This window comes from Aquarana catesbeiana, linkage group LG03, assembly GCF_042186555.1.
Source record: "Aquarana catesbeiana isolate 2022-GZ linkage group LG03, ASM4218655v1, whole genome shotgun sequence".
Classification (NCBI taxonomy): Eukaryota; Metazoa; Chordata; class Amphibia; order Anura; family Ranidae; genus Aquarana; species Aquarana catesbeiana.
The window spans coordinates 171,265,600-171,282,061 of NC_133326.1; the positions used below are offsets into that span (position 1 = coordinate 171,265,600).

Genomic DNA, 16,462 nt, shown 5'->3' on the forward strand with positions numbered 1-16,462 from the left:
TTAGGGGTGTACTCACTTTTGTTGAGTTATTTTGAGGGGACAGCAAATTTACACTGTTATACAAGCTGTATACTCACTACTTTGCTACAATGTAAAAAGTGTCATTACATGAAAAGATATAATAAAATATTTACAAAAATGTGAGTGGTGTACTCACTTTTGTGAGATAGTGTGTGTGTGTGTGTGTGTGTGTGTGTGTGTGTGTGTGTGTGTGTGTGTGTGTGTGTGTGTGTGTGTGTGTGTGTGTGTGTGTGTGTGTGTGTGTGTGTGTGTGTGTGTGTATTAGAATAAAGTTGAGCTCTTATATTTGTATGTTTTGTGCAATGGAATTTACAATAAAATATATATATCTCTATCTATCATTATTTCCTAAAATTATTTTTTGTAAATCAAAAATAATGTGACTGGAATGTTTTCAGTCTTGTTGAAGTGCCGTGATTGCATCCCCTGTGGCAAGTCGTTGATAGAGGTACTGTAGTTTGGCTGGATGTGGCAGCTCAGCTCCAGGTGATGAAGGGATCTCGAAGTCTGAAGAGCTCTGAGAGTCTGCTTTTTTATCACACTTATGCTTTGTTGGGTCCAGTGCATCACCTTGGTTTTTACTTACTCCAGAAGGCGATTGCTTTGCATTAATAAGAAGGTCACAGTTTACTGTGCTTTGTCCTCCTTCTGGCTTGGTCTCTTCAGGTAAGTCACTCTCTGGAATATTATAAGACGACCTACGTACAGATGCCATTTCAGCAGCCCTCCTTTCTTGTGATGACAGCAGCACTGTGTCAGCCTGACTGTCCCATCCCTGACTACCTTGTTCAGAGATGTGAGTAGACTGGGAGGAACTCAAGGAGGATATATGAGTAGAATCGTCATCTGAATCACTGACAAGTATTGGGGACTGTGAATTCTTGTCTTCCCCTGAACTTTCTACGTGGTTTTCATTGTCCAAAGCATCATCCCCTTCCACAGATGGAAAGAACGTGCTCCACTTTGGCATCACATCTCCTGCAGCTTTGACGTGTACCTGTATACAGTTATCTGGTTTCTTTTCAGATACATCTGTGCACTCTGCAGAGCATCTGCCACTTTTACTGGCCTCATACTTTGTAACTAGTAGTGGGGTATCTGCTTCTTCATCATCATCATCATCATCATCCTCTCCATTCGACTCTTCACAATCCACAAAATTTACTTTTGTGGTAACAGGCATTAGGGGGGTAGTGGGATTCTCTATAGGCTTGTTGTGTTCACACTTAGAAGACAATAGGTTTTCCTCCGATTTCCAGCTGGTACCCCTGACAATTTTTTGCTTCAAATTAGTTAATGGGTAATCATCGAACAAATCTTCAACGCCATCCTCATCTGTAAATAGAAGATTAAAGCTTTAGAATGATAGAACATCCATCCACAGTCAAGCTATCACAAACTTGATCCTAAACCTTACACAGTGACTTTACTGCAGTGTATAACTTTCCTAAATCGCATAAAGCGGGGGTTAGCAACCAGTAGATTGTGGACCGGTTACTGGTAGATCGTGGTCTGGGCTTGCTGACCCACCATCCCAGAGCATCAGAGTGCAATGCAGAGGTTGTAAGGTTGGAGCTGTAGTAGGGCGCAAGAGCTGTATATGCCAATGCCGCCTCTGTAGTGCCGACTCCTGTCCTATGCGGAGTAATACCAACTCCACCTCTTATCCTGGCTAGCGATCTCCAGAGTGGTGCCAGCAACAGGAAAGAAGAGATCTTCAGATCAGTGTAAAGCAATACACTGGGCATAATAGCAGTGTTGTGTTGCTTTCTCCGCACCTGCTTTAACAACCTAGACCCCACAGAAGCATGCAGTTGTGGGGCACCTGCACCCACCAAAAGCAACGGGGCTTAATTCCTGCTGTGGCATGTGTACACCAAATGAGGGTAGGGATGGGGGATGGTAAAAAGGACTCAACCCCAGGGTTTTACCACCTCCCAACATTACGTGTGAATGAGCCCTATGGTTCTGCAGCTGAATGCAACTAAGGGCTAATTTACAAGTGCAGCAGGCACTCCTGCTCCTCCGAAAAGCTATACGAGTGTTTGACAGGTAGCGAAGAAGCAATATGCCTCCTCACTACTGGATTTAAACCTATGATTTACGTGCAAAGCACTCGATTACAACTTGGTAGTACAGGAATTAGAGGTTTAAATCTGGTGTGAGGAGGTGACACTGTGCCCGGTGATCTTTGACTTCTGCAGTGTTGTTCAGGTAGACCTCCGCCTCTTTAAGGTTGCCTACCCCTGGTATAAAGCTAGCATAATGCCTACCCCTGGTATAAAGCTAGCGTAATGACCTGAGTGCCACTCACTGTCCTGGAGTACGGTGAGCCCAGCCTGTGCGATGATGCTTCCCCCACCCCCGGTGGGGGGTGTACATGACAAGCTGGACTTACAGGAAAATTACAGAATGACAAAGTGTCATCCTGCCCTGAAGTGGACCTCTGGCACTGGACCACTCAGGATGTCAGGGACAGTGCAATGTCTGTGCATAAAACACCACATCCAGAGACATTTTGTTGTGGAAGATTCGTAGAGCTCCCTAGTCAAGGCAATTTAGTTTTCTTTTTGGGATTAGCTACCTGAAGAGAGTACACAATAGCAAGATGGCACCAATGCATACATTACTATACTCTTTTAGTCTTCATGATAGCATAAAAAAATTGTATGATTTCCATTGGCAAGAATTCTACAAAGTTCACCTTTAGTAGCTAAAAATATTCAACACAATCTCATGTAGACTAGATTAAAAGGGAAGTATGGTCAAAGCTTTTTTGGTCATACCTTCTCTTGTGGATCACAAGAGTCCACATACACTATATTGTCAAAAGTATTGGGACGCCTGCCACGCACAAGAACTTTAATGCCATCCCAGTCTTAGTCCGTAGGGTTCAATATTGCGTTGGCCCACCCTTTGCAGTTATAACTTTTCTGGGAAGGCTGTCCACAAGGTTTAGGAGTGTGTCTATGGGAATGTTTGACCATTCTTCCAAAAGCACATTTGTGAGGTCAGGCACCGATGTTGGATGAGAAGGCCTGGCTCGCAGTCTCCACTCGAATTCATCACAAAGGTGTTCTATCAGGTTGAAGTCAGTGCAGACCAGTAAAGTTCCTCCACCCCAAACTGGCTCAACCATGTCTTTATGGACTTGGTTATGGTGTTGGGTTGTTTTTAAGGGGTTGGGCTTGGCCCCTTAGTTCCAGTGAAGTGAACTCTTAAGGTGCCAGCACACCAAGACATTTTGGACAATTTCATGCTCCCAACTTTGTGCGAACTGTTTGGGGATGGCCCCTTCCTGTTCCAACATGACTGTGCACCAGTGCACAAAGCAAGGTCTATAAAGGACATGGATGAGTGAGTGAAGAGTGTGAAACAGGAATTCTCGTCCAACATCAGTGTCCGACCTCACAAATGCAATTCTGGAAGAATGGTCAAACATTCCCATAGACACACTCCTAAACCTTGTGGACAGCCTTCACAGGAGAGTTGAAGCTGTTATAGCTGCAAAGGGTGGGCCAACTCAATATTGAACCCTATGGACTAAGACTGGGATGCCATTAAAGTTCATGTGCGTGTAAAGGCAGGTGTCCCAATACTTTTGACAATATAGTGTACTTGTGCCCCCCTGTGACCCGGAATCAGCCGACAGTGGTCGAAACCTTGACGCCACAGAGCCACTCTAGGCTCTTTAAAGATCTCAACCATATTGTCGAGATCCACCCAGCTGCTTGAGTGACAGCTCGCTCCAGTTCTCAGTGCGCAGTCGGGAGCCAAAAACAGCTTCACCAGCCCAGCATTGCAGTGAGTGCTGGAGGGACAGAGCAGAGAGCGGTGACTGGCAGTCACTGCTCTTCGCTCCGAGGTGACTGAGAATTAGGAGATCAGTGGTCATGTGATCGCTCAGTTTTTGCTTTCAGAACTGGTAGGGGACAGCTGCAGCATGGAGGTGAGAATGTGTGTTTGTTTTTTCCTTTCTTCCACACTTCTCCTTTTAGACATTGTCAGAAGATATTTTAAACATCCTAAATGGTTTTGTTTCAGGTGGTGCAAAACTCAGCACAGGTCAAATATACATACAGAACAAGTGTAGAAACTCCCTTCCCAAGCCTTATAAATTCATACCCCTACCCTACAGAATTTCATTAATGATTACACCTACATCAATCATTGAATGTGGGCAACAGGACACATAAAATTAACTGTTCTCACCTTCCTCCAACAATTTCACACTCCTTGTTCGCTTCAGACTGCCCAGTGGCTTATACTTCATTACAGAGCTTTCTGAATAGGAACTACAAAGTGGCTTCAAGCTGTAAAGAGAGATAACCCATAATAAAAGGTTATTATCTAATAATTTAGTGTTGACAATACTTTATGATATTAATCAAACAGAAACATTAAGAATGTTTCATATTTAACAAATTCCTATCTGGGGCATGTGCCTACAAAATGGCGAAAAATTATTGTACTCAAAGTTATTAATAAGTGACACTTTGCCTTTACAGCCCAGGAGTTTAGAATTAATATATAATGTAGCACCTACAATTCTTTCTTTCTCTGGTGAGAGAACCAATACATTTTGCAAAATCCTTTACATAAAATGTGTGCCCTGTGAAAAGAAACTCGCTACATGAGGCAACGGGTTTCTTTTCATTATTTTTTTTATACATTATATCACTTTAAATGGAAACTTTTTTTAAACATAACTTTATCGCACTGGGTGGGGGTAACAAGCTTTGCGCAAGTTACGTAAAAGTGATCAGGCAGCTCTGTGACCGCTGACATCACCTTTACAGGAACTCTGGATGGCGGTTGAACAAAACGTAATCAAGCTCACGGCATCTACTGCAGCCATGAGCTTGTTTTAACCTTTTTTGGGTATTATACCGCTCCAAGTAAAATCCAAGAACACAAATGTAATATATTATTACTAGTCCTTAGATGCAGCGGCTGCATTCGTTTTTAATGCCAAGTCAATTTTCTGCAAGCACAAAAAATACCTGGTGATCCTGCCAGAAAATTGTGCGTCCTTGTAACATCATGTGCACTAAACTGATATCTTAAATAAGGTTATCAGCTTTTGTAGCCTTCTGGGAACAGCAAGTTATTATTCCCCTATGTATTGGAGATGCTGAGAGTTGGAGGTGTTTGTAGTCCAACTTAATAGAGCAGCCTATTGTGACAACCCTGCTCCCCCATAGACACAGTGCAGTGAGCAAGCGTTGTCATCTTAGAATAGAGAGTGTGTTATTGGGAGAATGACCAGGTGAAAAAGGAAACAAATGCAGCCACAATAAGGACTGGTAAGCTGCAATATATTACATTTTGTTCTTGAATTTAGTTGCATTTTAACTTTCTACCATTCATGTAAGAGTATATGCAAGAGATGTTTTGTCTGCAGCTTCTTCCAATAGTATTCAATTTTAGGGAATTCATCTCACAAACAAAACAAAAAAAAATAAAAAATTAAGCCTCAGAGAGGCACTTACCTTTATTCTGGAGGAAAGTGGTTTTTACAAGGACCTCTTTCAGTAAAGTGCCATAAAGCTAGGGGTGCTTTTAAAAGGATAACTGTACATTTAACAAAACAAAATGCCTGTGCAGCGAACCTTTGGAGACGTAAGCAGGGTATACATGGACTAAAAATTGTCCAGTTCACCAGGAACCAGCCTACTTTTGGTCTGTGTGTACTGCTGTCTGTTCAACATAAGCTGGTCTACCGAGCCCCCCCTGTCAGAATACAATACAACAGCAGGGGGAGATGCCTGCCTCACTCAGTTCGTGTTGTTGCATGGATCGGTCAGTTTTTTGGGGTTTTTTTCGGTTTTCAACCCGCTGGTTGAATGAATAATAATAATAATAAAAAAAAAAAATACAATGTGTACACCCAGTCTTAAGGGCCGTGCACACGGGCCAAATATCAGGCATCATCGGTCGGATCAATAGAAATCGGCCGAAAATTTGGCCCTTGTGTATGTCTGACAGATGCCTGTGGAAGGGGCATAACCCAAAAAAAGGTCTGCTGATCAGCATCCGATCAGGCGGTCTCAGACCATTGTCAGAACACAACAGCTCAGCGGGGGAGATCATTGTACTAACATCGCGTAGTTAGTACAGCGGCTCCTCCTGAGCGCTTCAATTTTTTTTTCGTTCAGCACGCTTGGCTGAACGAAAAAAAAAAAAAAAAAAAAAAAACTACTAGCGTGTACTAGGCTTTAGGGCCACACTTGAAGACTTGAGATACTCAGAGTGTGGCTCTATAGAAGTCTACGAGGGCTCACTACACAGGTCCATCCAGTACTGAAGAACTTCTCCGTGCTGCTCCTCCTCCACTCCAATCCCAGCATCCACCTCCAGAGAGTTGCCAGCAATTACCAATTGTTGCACAATTAATGATATGCCCCCTCCCAAGCCTCACATGCTACAATGAAGGGAGGCAAGGCAAATGTCAAATTTTAAAGCAATGGTGAACAGAGGAGACCTAAAAATAAGCTTAGACAACAGAGGGTAGGTTTGACATTTGGTTTACGTGATATGAGGGGATGAGGGGCACCACACACTACTAGCTCAACAGCTGAAAATAAATTTTAATGGCTTCAGCCTTGAGCTCTTCCTGAGCCCCAAGGGGCACCTGTAGATCTAGTGGTGGTGGTGCCTCTCATCCCCTTATACTCCTCTGCTTTCTGGATTAAGGATAAAAAAGACAGCCTGTACCCTTATATTTCTGTAAGACACCAAATCTACTAGAGCACCTTGAGCGGCGCTTTAAGTGGAAATGGTTTACATGATATGTTTGATTTAAAGAAAACCAATGAAAGAATATGGGGCTGCAATGCTAACCGTTCTCCTTCTGACAATGCTAGCTGCCTAAATTTCATGCTGAACCAGTGTCTTCAATGCTTTCTGAAGCACTGACCTTTAAAAGTATCCAGAACAGAAGTTATGACTTCAGACTGAATCTCTAATCCGCTTGCCTCTTCTGAGCGAGTGACAGAAAAGTATGAAAAATCAGAGACACCAATGCAATTAGTATTTTGAGAACAGGGTAAGCAACGACAGTATCTGTATTTATTTCACTACAGGTTCCTTGTAATCAGATGTATTATTCAGATTATTATGAGATACTATTATGCTTCCTGGTATAAAGTTCCAGTTTTAAATAATGCTGCATTATCACGGTCTAAAAGGTATGTATGAGTTTACCTATACAGGGAGGTGGAGGTTTAAAGGAGATAAAAGGCACTGCTGCAGCTTATATCCTCTTTACAAGGAACACACACTGTTTTACACTTTTCACTGGCATATTAAGGCAAAAAAGCTTTTACTCACATTTCTTCCACATATGCAACTGATCTTCCGACAGGAATCACATTTGGATATGCTTTTGTCGGCTGAATATAACTGAGAAAATCTTTAATCTAAAAAAAAAAAAAAAAAAAAAAAAAAAAAAAAAGGAAGAAAGCAAGATTAAAATTTATAAAAAAAGGAAAGGCAGAGACAGACAAGCACTAACAAAAGCGATTTGGTTTAAAGATGTGTCAGAGTATAGAGGCGACAGTAGTAGAACATACCTCACTGTAGGACGAGTGGAAAGAAAAGCACGCCCGGTATGAACTGTCGCTGGTTCTAAAAGGATAAGAGAAATAGGAATTGGGACTACTGACTTCATCTCACTTTAAAGCTAAAAAACAAGCAAACACAGGCTGACAATGATTTTAGGACATGAGGGTTTATTTACTAAAAGGTAAAAAGACTGCATTTTGCAAAGTGCAGTTGCTCCAGAGCTTAGTAAATGAGGTAAAGCTTCACTTTGAAAAAAGTACTCAATCACATGCAAGGAAAAAAATAAATAAAATAAAATGAAGAATCTGAATTTTTGCTTGCACATGATTGAATGATGGAAATCAGCAGAGCTTGTGCTCATTTACTAAGCTCTGGAGCAACTGCTCTTGCAAAGTGCATTTGTCTTTAGTAAATCAACCCTTTAACGTTACAGTTGCCCGATTAATATCATGAGAATAAAAAGTATTATTCAGGATTTACAGTGCATCCGGAAAGTATTCACAATGCTTCACTTTTTCCACATTTAGTTATGTTACAGCCTTATTCCAAAATGAATTCATTATTTTCCTAAAAATTCTACAAATAATACCCCATAATGACAGCGTGAAAGAAGCTTGTTTGAAATCTTTACAAATTTTATATATATATAAAAAAAAAAAAAAATCCTATGTACACAAGTATTTACAGCCTTTGCCATGACACTCAAATATTGAACTCAGGTGCATCCTGTTTCCACTGATCATCCTTAAGATGTTTTTACAACTTGATTGGAGTACACCTGTGGTCAAATCAGTTGATTAGACATGATTTGGAAAGGCACACACCAGTCTATACAAAGGTCCCACAGTTAACAGTGCATGTCAGAGCACAAAACAAGACATGAAGTCTAAAGGAATTGTCTATAGACCTCCGGGACAGGATTATATCGAGGCACAGATCTGGGGGAAAGATACAGAAAATTTTCTGCAGCCTTGAAGGTCCCAACGAGCACAGTGGCCTCCATCATCTGTAAATGGGAGAAGTTTGGAAACACCAGGACTCTTCCTAGAGCGGGCCATGCGGCCAAACTGAGTGATCGGGGGAGAAGAGCATTAGTCAGGGAGGTGACCAAGAACCTGATGGTCACTGACAGAGCTCCATCCTTTCTCTATGGAAAGAAGAGAGGCCTGTATAGTAGAGTGGCCAGATGGAAGCCACTTAGTAAAAAGGAACATGACAGCCCGCCTGGAGTTTGCCAAAAGGCACCTGAAGGACTCTGACCATGAGAAACAAAATTCTCTGGTCTGATGAAACAAAGATTGAATTCTTTGGCCTAAATGACAAGCATCATGTCTGGAGGAAACTGGGCACCGCTCATCACCTGGCCAATATCATCCCTACAGTGAAGCATGGTGGTGGCAGCATCATGCTGTGGAGATGTTTTTCAGCGGCAGGAACTAGACAGGGTCGAGGGAAAGATATATTCCACAATATACAGAGACATCCTTGACGAAAACCTGTTCCAGAGCACTCTGGACCTCAGACGGGGCAGTGAAGGTTCATCTTCCAACAGGACAACAACCCTAAGCACACAGACAAGATAACAAAGGAGTGGCTATGGGACAACTCTGAATGTCCTTGAGTGGCCCAGCCAGAGCCCAGACTTGAACCCGATTGAAAATCTCTGGAGAGATCTGAAAAAGGCTGTGCACAGACGCTCCCCATCCAACCTGATGGAGCTTCAGAGGTCTTGCGAAGAAGAATGGGAGAAACTGCCCAAAAATAGGTGTGCCAAGCTTGTAGCATCGTACTCAAAAAGATTTGAGGCTGTAATTGGTGCCAAAGGTGCTTCAACAAAGTATTGAGCAAAGGCTGTGAGTACTTATGTACATGGGATTTTTTTTTGGTTTTTTATTTTTAATAAAGTTGCAAAGATTTCAAAACAAACTTCTTTCACATTGTCATTTTGGAGTATTGTTTGTAGATTTTTGAGGAAAATAATGAATTTAATCCATTTTGGAACAAGGTTGTAATATAACAAAATGTGGAAAAAGTGAAGCGATGTGAGGAGGTGACAATGGGACTAGAGAGCAGGAGATTTTGGGAAGAGCGAAGAGAATGGTTTGGTTGGTATTTTGAGAGGAGGGCTTGGGGCAGAGTTGTGTATGGCTTTGTATGTTGTTGTGGTTAATATTTTACATTTTATGGGTTGGGTTAGCAGAAGCCAGTGGAGGGGATTGGCTGAGAAGGTTGGCAGTTGAGCAGCTAGACAGATGTGGACGAGTCTGGCACCAATATTCATGACAGACTGAAGGGGGGGGAACCTGTGTACAGGCAGGCCAACACGGAGAAAGTTGCAATAGTCAAGACAGGAGATAACATGGGAGTTAATAAGAAACTTTGTGGAGTCATTTATTAGGAGGAAGACATTTTGAAAATGCCAAGGACATGAAAGTGGCACAATTTCAACAGTGATTGAATGTGTGGCAGAAAGGAGAGGTCAGAGTCCATGATTACAACTAGGATTCCCATGTAGGGATATCTAGTTAACAACTAATAAAAGTCTGGGATGGATTTGTACTGTTTCCTCCCTCATTAAGCTGGTGCAAGGGGTAGTCTTGTTGTTCTGTACCCCTTTTCCTCCTACACAGACATAGGACTGTGATCCAACTACCATCTAACTAATTATACTGAGCCCATATTCTGACAATGACATAAAGTCAGTTGAATAAATACCGCAATAACAAACTGATACGCATGCTAAAATGTATTTACAATCATTTTTAAAGGCCCTAAATGAAGGTCATTATTGTTTAGGGTTGACAGTGCAGCACTATTTCCTTCTGCGGTGCAAAAGAACTATAGCAGACTCCTTCATCCACACTAAAAAGCGCACATGGACAAATTACCTCTATTGGCTATTGTATTCTGACAGCTGGCACTCACATCAGAATGCCCAAACATTGGCTGCAACTGTTTGGCTGCAGTCAGTGTTTGGTCCACAATTTTCTGCCCAGATCCTTCAATCTCTAGATCAAAGTTGTTGAGCTGGTTGGAGCCCTTCAGGGCTCACTGATCAAATGTCATCGTATTCAGCAGAAAACGGAAAAAATGCGATGTATGGCAAGCTTTTTAAAAAGATTTTAGGTCAAGCCATGACTTTTCCTTTTTAATTTTTGGATAGAGTGGGAAAGGATTTTACCAGATGAGAAGGGAAATATATTTTCTATTCTTACCATAAATCCATTGAGGGACATAGGAAAAATAGAAATTTTTAAACAGTCGGTTTATACTGTCAACTTCAGGAGGTTGGGACACTGGCAAACAAATAACAATTAAGCAAGCCCATGTATAACCCTGCCTCAACCATCATGCCTAAATTTTGTGAGCAAACATTACGAAAGCAAATAACACAAAAGGAGTGAGACCTGTGTCCCTCAATGGACAATGAAAAATTAACTTTTGGCAAGTACAACAACCCTCCATGAACTGTAGAAGTTCTAAAACAGTTGTGATGTCTAAAAGCAGTCCAACTAAGGGGTGAGCAAAATCCACTAAGAGATTCAAGAAAGTGGAGACCATACTGCAGCAGTATATGAAGGACTGAATGCCTAAAAGTAGGCTAGATGAAAAAAGGGCCAACCAATTTCTGAACAATATGTTTATTTGTGTATATGTTACTGTTGTAGAATTACCCTCACTTCCCCATATAACAGTCAAAAGCCAACAGGGGTACTAATCCTGACCCACTCAATCTGAAAAAAAAAAAAAAAAAGTTTTGACCCGACATAAACATGAACTATCACCCTAGTCTTCATATTTAACATGTACCCTATCCCTTATACTCCTAGACCCAAATATTAATCCCCTTGACCCAATATTGAACTTGTCTGGTATACTTTAAGGTCAGCCAATTTAACAGTACAGACAGTGCCTTGAAAAGTAACCCCTTGAAATGTTCCACATTTTGTCATGTTACAACCAAAAACAAAAATTTTATGTGACCAAGAGGGGGGGGTTGGGACTTTAAATGAGGCACGATATTTGTGCCTCCATCCCGGGTTCAAGTACATAAGAAGGGAATGTGGGACTTTAAATAAGGCAATTGACTTGTGGAGGTAGAGTATTCAGTAAACATTTTTTATTTGTAACAATAATAAAAAAGTATTTTCATATAATATAATATAATATAATATATATGGGCCAGTGAATATGAATATGTAATGAGCCAGACTTGTCTGAGCATCCCATGGAAACTCGACGCGTTTCATGGCTATATGCCATTCATCAGGAGTTGGGTACAGAAGTAAAAACTGTAAATATAAATAAATATGTAGTATTAGTATTAGGCTAGCATCAAGGAGAATGGGACCCCAAATGGTTGTCTGTTCCAGAGCTGAGGTAAGGGACGCCACCAAGAAAACCTACACATAGCATGCCCGATTGCCACAACCCATTCCACATGTGTGGGGATGATTGCAAGTATGGTGTTCTGAAAAAAAATGTACAGAAATGAGAAAAATATGTGTAAAAACAGTGAAAAAAGTAAAAGTGAAAAAATGTGAAAAGTGAAAAAACATGAGTGTTTGAGAGGAAAATAAATAAATAAAATTTTTTTTTTTTTATGTGTGTATATTTTGTGTTGTGTATGTATAAAAATACACACATACACCATAGTGAGTGGGTATGTTGCCTGAGTCAAAAGAAAAAAAAAGGGGAAAGGGTTAAAAAAAAGGAGAAAATGTGCATAACTTACATGTGTCTGTATCCAGTGAATGGGCTGTGTGTGTTACTTCCCTGGTGTCAAACACACAGTGAAATGGTAGGCAATCAAGCTCACCCGCTTAAGTAATCCAAGTGTGGGGCGTGTCCCCGACCAATGTCATGCACACCATCGAATGAGAGTAGGAGTTCAGAGTGAAATCCACCAGCGGCAATCCACAGCAGCTGGGGAGGGGTCCCTTACCTCAGCTCCGGAACAGACAACCATTTGGGGTCCCATCCTCCTCGATGTTAGCCAAGTACAGTGCTTTAGCCGACATGCGAGTATAAATCTTTTTCCCCATGGAGGTCTTTTCTCCCTTTAAAGGGGTAGAACTCCTGATGAATGGCATATAGCCATGAAACGCATCGAGTTTCCATGGTATGCTCAGACAAGTCTGGCTCATTACATATTCACTGGCCCATATATACTTTTTATACATCTAAAATTCATTGAGTACTATGCAATTATCAATGTGTATGTGTACCTATCTTATAGCAGCTCTTTTGCAAATGCTGTACTAATGCCTGCTAATATGAAACAGCTTGTATTATATTTATCAACATTTACTACCTCTTATGTGCTGCCAAGCTAATGTACATGTATCCATTATATTTATGCCATTGTGCATGTGTGTATATATACATACATACATACATACACATACTTTTTTACTATTGTTACAAATAAAAAATGTTTACTAAATACTCTACCTCCACAAGTCAATTGCCTCATTTAAAGTCCCAAATTCCCTTCTTATGTACGTAAATTTTATGTGATAGACCAACACAAAGTGGCATATAATTGATAAGTGGAAGGAAAATGATAAATGGTTGTCAATTTTTTTTTACAAATAAATATGTGAAAAGTGTGGTGTGCATTTGTGTTCAGGCCCCCTGGATCAATACTTTGTAGAACCACCTTTCCCTGCAATTACAGCTGCAAGTCTTTTTGGGGATGTCTCTACTAGATTTGCACATCTAGAGAGAGTGACATTTTTGCCCCCATTCTTCTTTGCAAAATAGCTCAATCTCTGTCAGATTGGATGAAGTGCATCTGAACAGGCCTGTCAGTTTAGGTGGACGGCCATGTCTTGGTAGGTTTGCAGTTGTGCCATACTCTTTCCATTTTTGGATGATGAATTGAACAGTGCTCCGTGAGATGTTCAAAGCTTGGGATATTTTCGTATAACCTAATCCTGCTTTAAACTTCTCCACAACTTTATCGGTGACCTGTCTGGTGTGTTCCTTGGCCTTCATGCTGTTTGCTCGCCAAGGTTCTCTAACAAACCTCTGGAGGGCCCCACAGAACAGCCGTATTTATACTGAGAATAAATTACACACAGGTGGACTCTATTTACTAATAAGGTGACTTCTGAAGGCAAAAAGGGTTCCACTAGATTTTAGTTAGGGGTACCAGAGTAAAAGGGGCTGAATACACATGCATGCCATACTTTTCAAATATTTATTAAAAAAAAACGTTGAAAAAACATTAATCATTTTCCTTCCACTTCACAATTATGTGCCACTTGGTGTTGGTGTATCACATAAAATCCCAATAAAATACATTTACGTTTTTGGTTGTAACATGACAAAATGTGGAAAATTTCAAGGGGTATGAATACTTTAAAGGCACCGTATCTTTCCTGACATTCAATGCCATCAATGGCATTAGGAAAGGCACACAGAATCCACCTCCACATTTTTGACACACTGGCTATTGTAATGGTCGACATTGGGAAAATAACTTAGTAAATGCCATTTATTATATATTCTTATTTATTCTATATGCTGTTTATAACATTTTATGTTCTAATACTGTGTCTGTATAGGCTGTTTAATCATTTTTTTCACTGAATGGAAGAATGGCATACATTTAAGTATTGCTTAGTAAGCATATGGTTACTATTATTAATATTACAGTGATTTATACAGCACTCAACATACTGTACATTCACATCAGTCCCTGCCCTGATTGAGCTTACAATCTATGGTCCCCATCTCACAAGCGTATCATTACACGATCATCTATCTTGTATAGCTATATGTTTAGTACAGCTACACATAAACAAAACAAAAAATTACACAAACAGTCATTAACTGAAGATTTACTAGAACTAATCTTCCCTTAAAATGTATAAACTAATGTTTTTTTCGAATTGGGTGGTTTTGAATTGTACATTACAGCAGACCAAGAGCACAAATGCAATGAAGTTGACGGTGTAGCTAACCAGTGTTATGTACATACAATAAGATAAGGAATGAATGGCACACACACCTTGCAATCACACTGGTTTTTCTTGTCCTCTCACCAAACCACATCGTTGACGGTTTAATGCTAATAACTCGTAAAGGGACTCCATCATTTGAAAACATTCCACAAGGCAACCTGTTACCTCGCAAGAATTCTTCATTCTTATTTAAAAGAAGAAAGAGAAGAAAAAAAAAACAAAAAAAAAAACACACAACTTGAGGTTTCTTTTAACAGACATATTATTAAAATGTATCCATATTATGATTCTGTACCATTAAAAAGTGAGCAGTGGGTTAATTGTACCTTGGGGTTCAATGGCAATGTTTCTTTCTTTAAATGTTTACTTTGTTAAAATGTGACAAATGTGGAATTTTCTAGACTAGAGAACCTGACAGTTATGAGGAAACCTCTGGCTTCAAAGTTTTCAGGGTCATAGACCTGGAACAAATATGCATTTCAGGAAAGCTGGAGGGTAGTCAGAAGCCCCTACCTACATACATGTTCCAGATCACAGCGCAATAAACTGAAGCCAAGCAGCCAGGAAATTAGCATTTTTTAGAAAGAGAGTCAACAATGGCAGCACCTCTGTTCTCTAGTGATAGGTTTATATTAAGGTTGTACATCTGAATGTGAAAGGAGTAGTGTTATTTTAAATTACAAATGTACAGGCAAATAAAAATGCTTAAAGAGATGAATCAACATTCTACAACTCCACAGATTCTCAAATATGCATATTCCAAAAAACTAAATAATATAAAAAAAAATAAATAAAAAGAAAGCTAAAAATACACATTTAGCTGTAGGCATAGTTTTTAAAATATAAACATTTACAATGAAATAAAAAACTATTGTCTCAAACATCTGGTTTAATTCATGGGTAGGCAATCTCGGCCCTCCAGCTGTGGTGAAACTACAAGTCACATGAGACATTGCAAGACCCGGACAATCACAGGCATGATGGTATTTGTAGTTTCACCACAGCTGGATTGCCGAGGTTGCCTACCTCTGCTTTACATTCTGACAAGTAAGGAGTCCTAACTTTGCTAAAGTAGTAGCAAAGCTGGCACCTGACAGGATATTAAAATGTATACGATGATTTATTGATATACAGGGTAAAACAACAAGGTAGCCCATGCTTTTGTATTTCAGCCTACACGGCCTTAATCATAGCTTGGGGGGGGTGCGACACTGTACCCAAACAAAATTTATGTCCATTTTTCCCCCACAAATAGAGCTTTCTTTTGGTGGCATCTGATCACCACTGCATTAATTTTATTTTTTACTTTCTGCTATAAAATATGTAAAATACTTTAAATTTTTTAATAAATTTAGGCCAATGTGTAAAAAAAAAAAAAAAAAAATCCTGTTAAGCGTACATTGATTAGTTTGCGCAAAAGTTATAGCATCTACAAACTATAGTGACTTATAGCAGGCCTGCGATATTGTGGCGGACATTTGGACATTGACTGACACCTTTTGGGAACCAGTGACACGGATAGTGATCAGTGCTAAAAATATGCACTGTCACTGTACTAATGACACTGGCTGGGAGGGGGTTAAACATCTAGGGCAATCAAAGCGTTAAATGTGTGCCTAACCAGTGTTTTGGTGTACTGTGTTAGGTGCTTTTACTAGAGGAAGTTATTCCTTGTTTTGCGGCGAAAGAAAATCTATTACTTCCCTGCTGACAGGACAGGGTTCTGCCTTGTTTACATAGGCAGGACTTTGTCCTGTGTAAATTTAGGAGAAATCGCAAGGTGCAGGCAGTAATCCATTGGCCGGCACATGGTGATCACCTGGTGATCAACATCTGCCGTGTTTATTCACAACACAGCCGGGTCGCCAGCGGTACACACCCCCTTCCCGGAAGTGTCAGATCAC

The 16,462-nt window shown here is 40.3% G+C and overlaps 1 protein-coding gene across 2 annotated transcripts in view; it reads right to left on the bottom strand.

Annotated features, from left to right (window-relative positions):
• Positions 1-275: 275 nt before the first annotated feature.
• The window catches only part of DCLRE1C (DNA cross-link repair 1C), a 47,625-nt gene continuing 31,438 nt past the window's right edge, over positions 276-16,462 (bottom strand). Inside the window, exons 10-14 of one of the 2 annotated variants that reach the window (XM_073619531.1) lie at positions 14,606-14,742; positions 7,596-7,650; positions 7,354-7,442; positions 4,234-4,334; positions 276-1,356 (exon numbers count right to left, since the gene is read on the bottom strand). In XM_073619531.1, coding sequence (XP_073475632.1) covers positions 416-1,356; positions 4,234-4,334; positions 7,354-7,442; positions 7,596-7,650; positions 14,606-14,742 — 1,323 coding nt within the window. In that variant the 3' untranslated portion in view covers positions 276-415. The remainder of the gene's footprint in view (positions 1,357-4,233; positions 4,335-7,353; positions 7,443-7,595; positions 7,651-14,605; positions 14,743-16,462) is intronic. The other variant, XM_073619532.1, reaches the window with a different exon arrangement.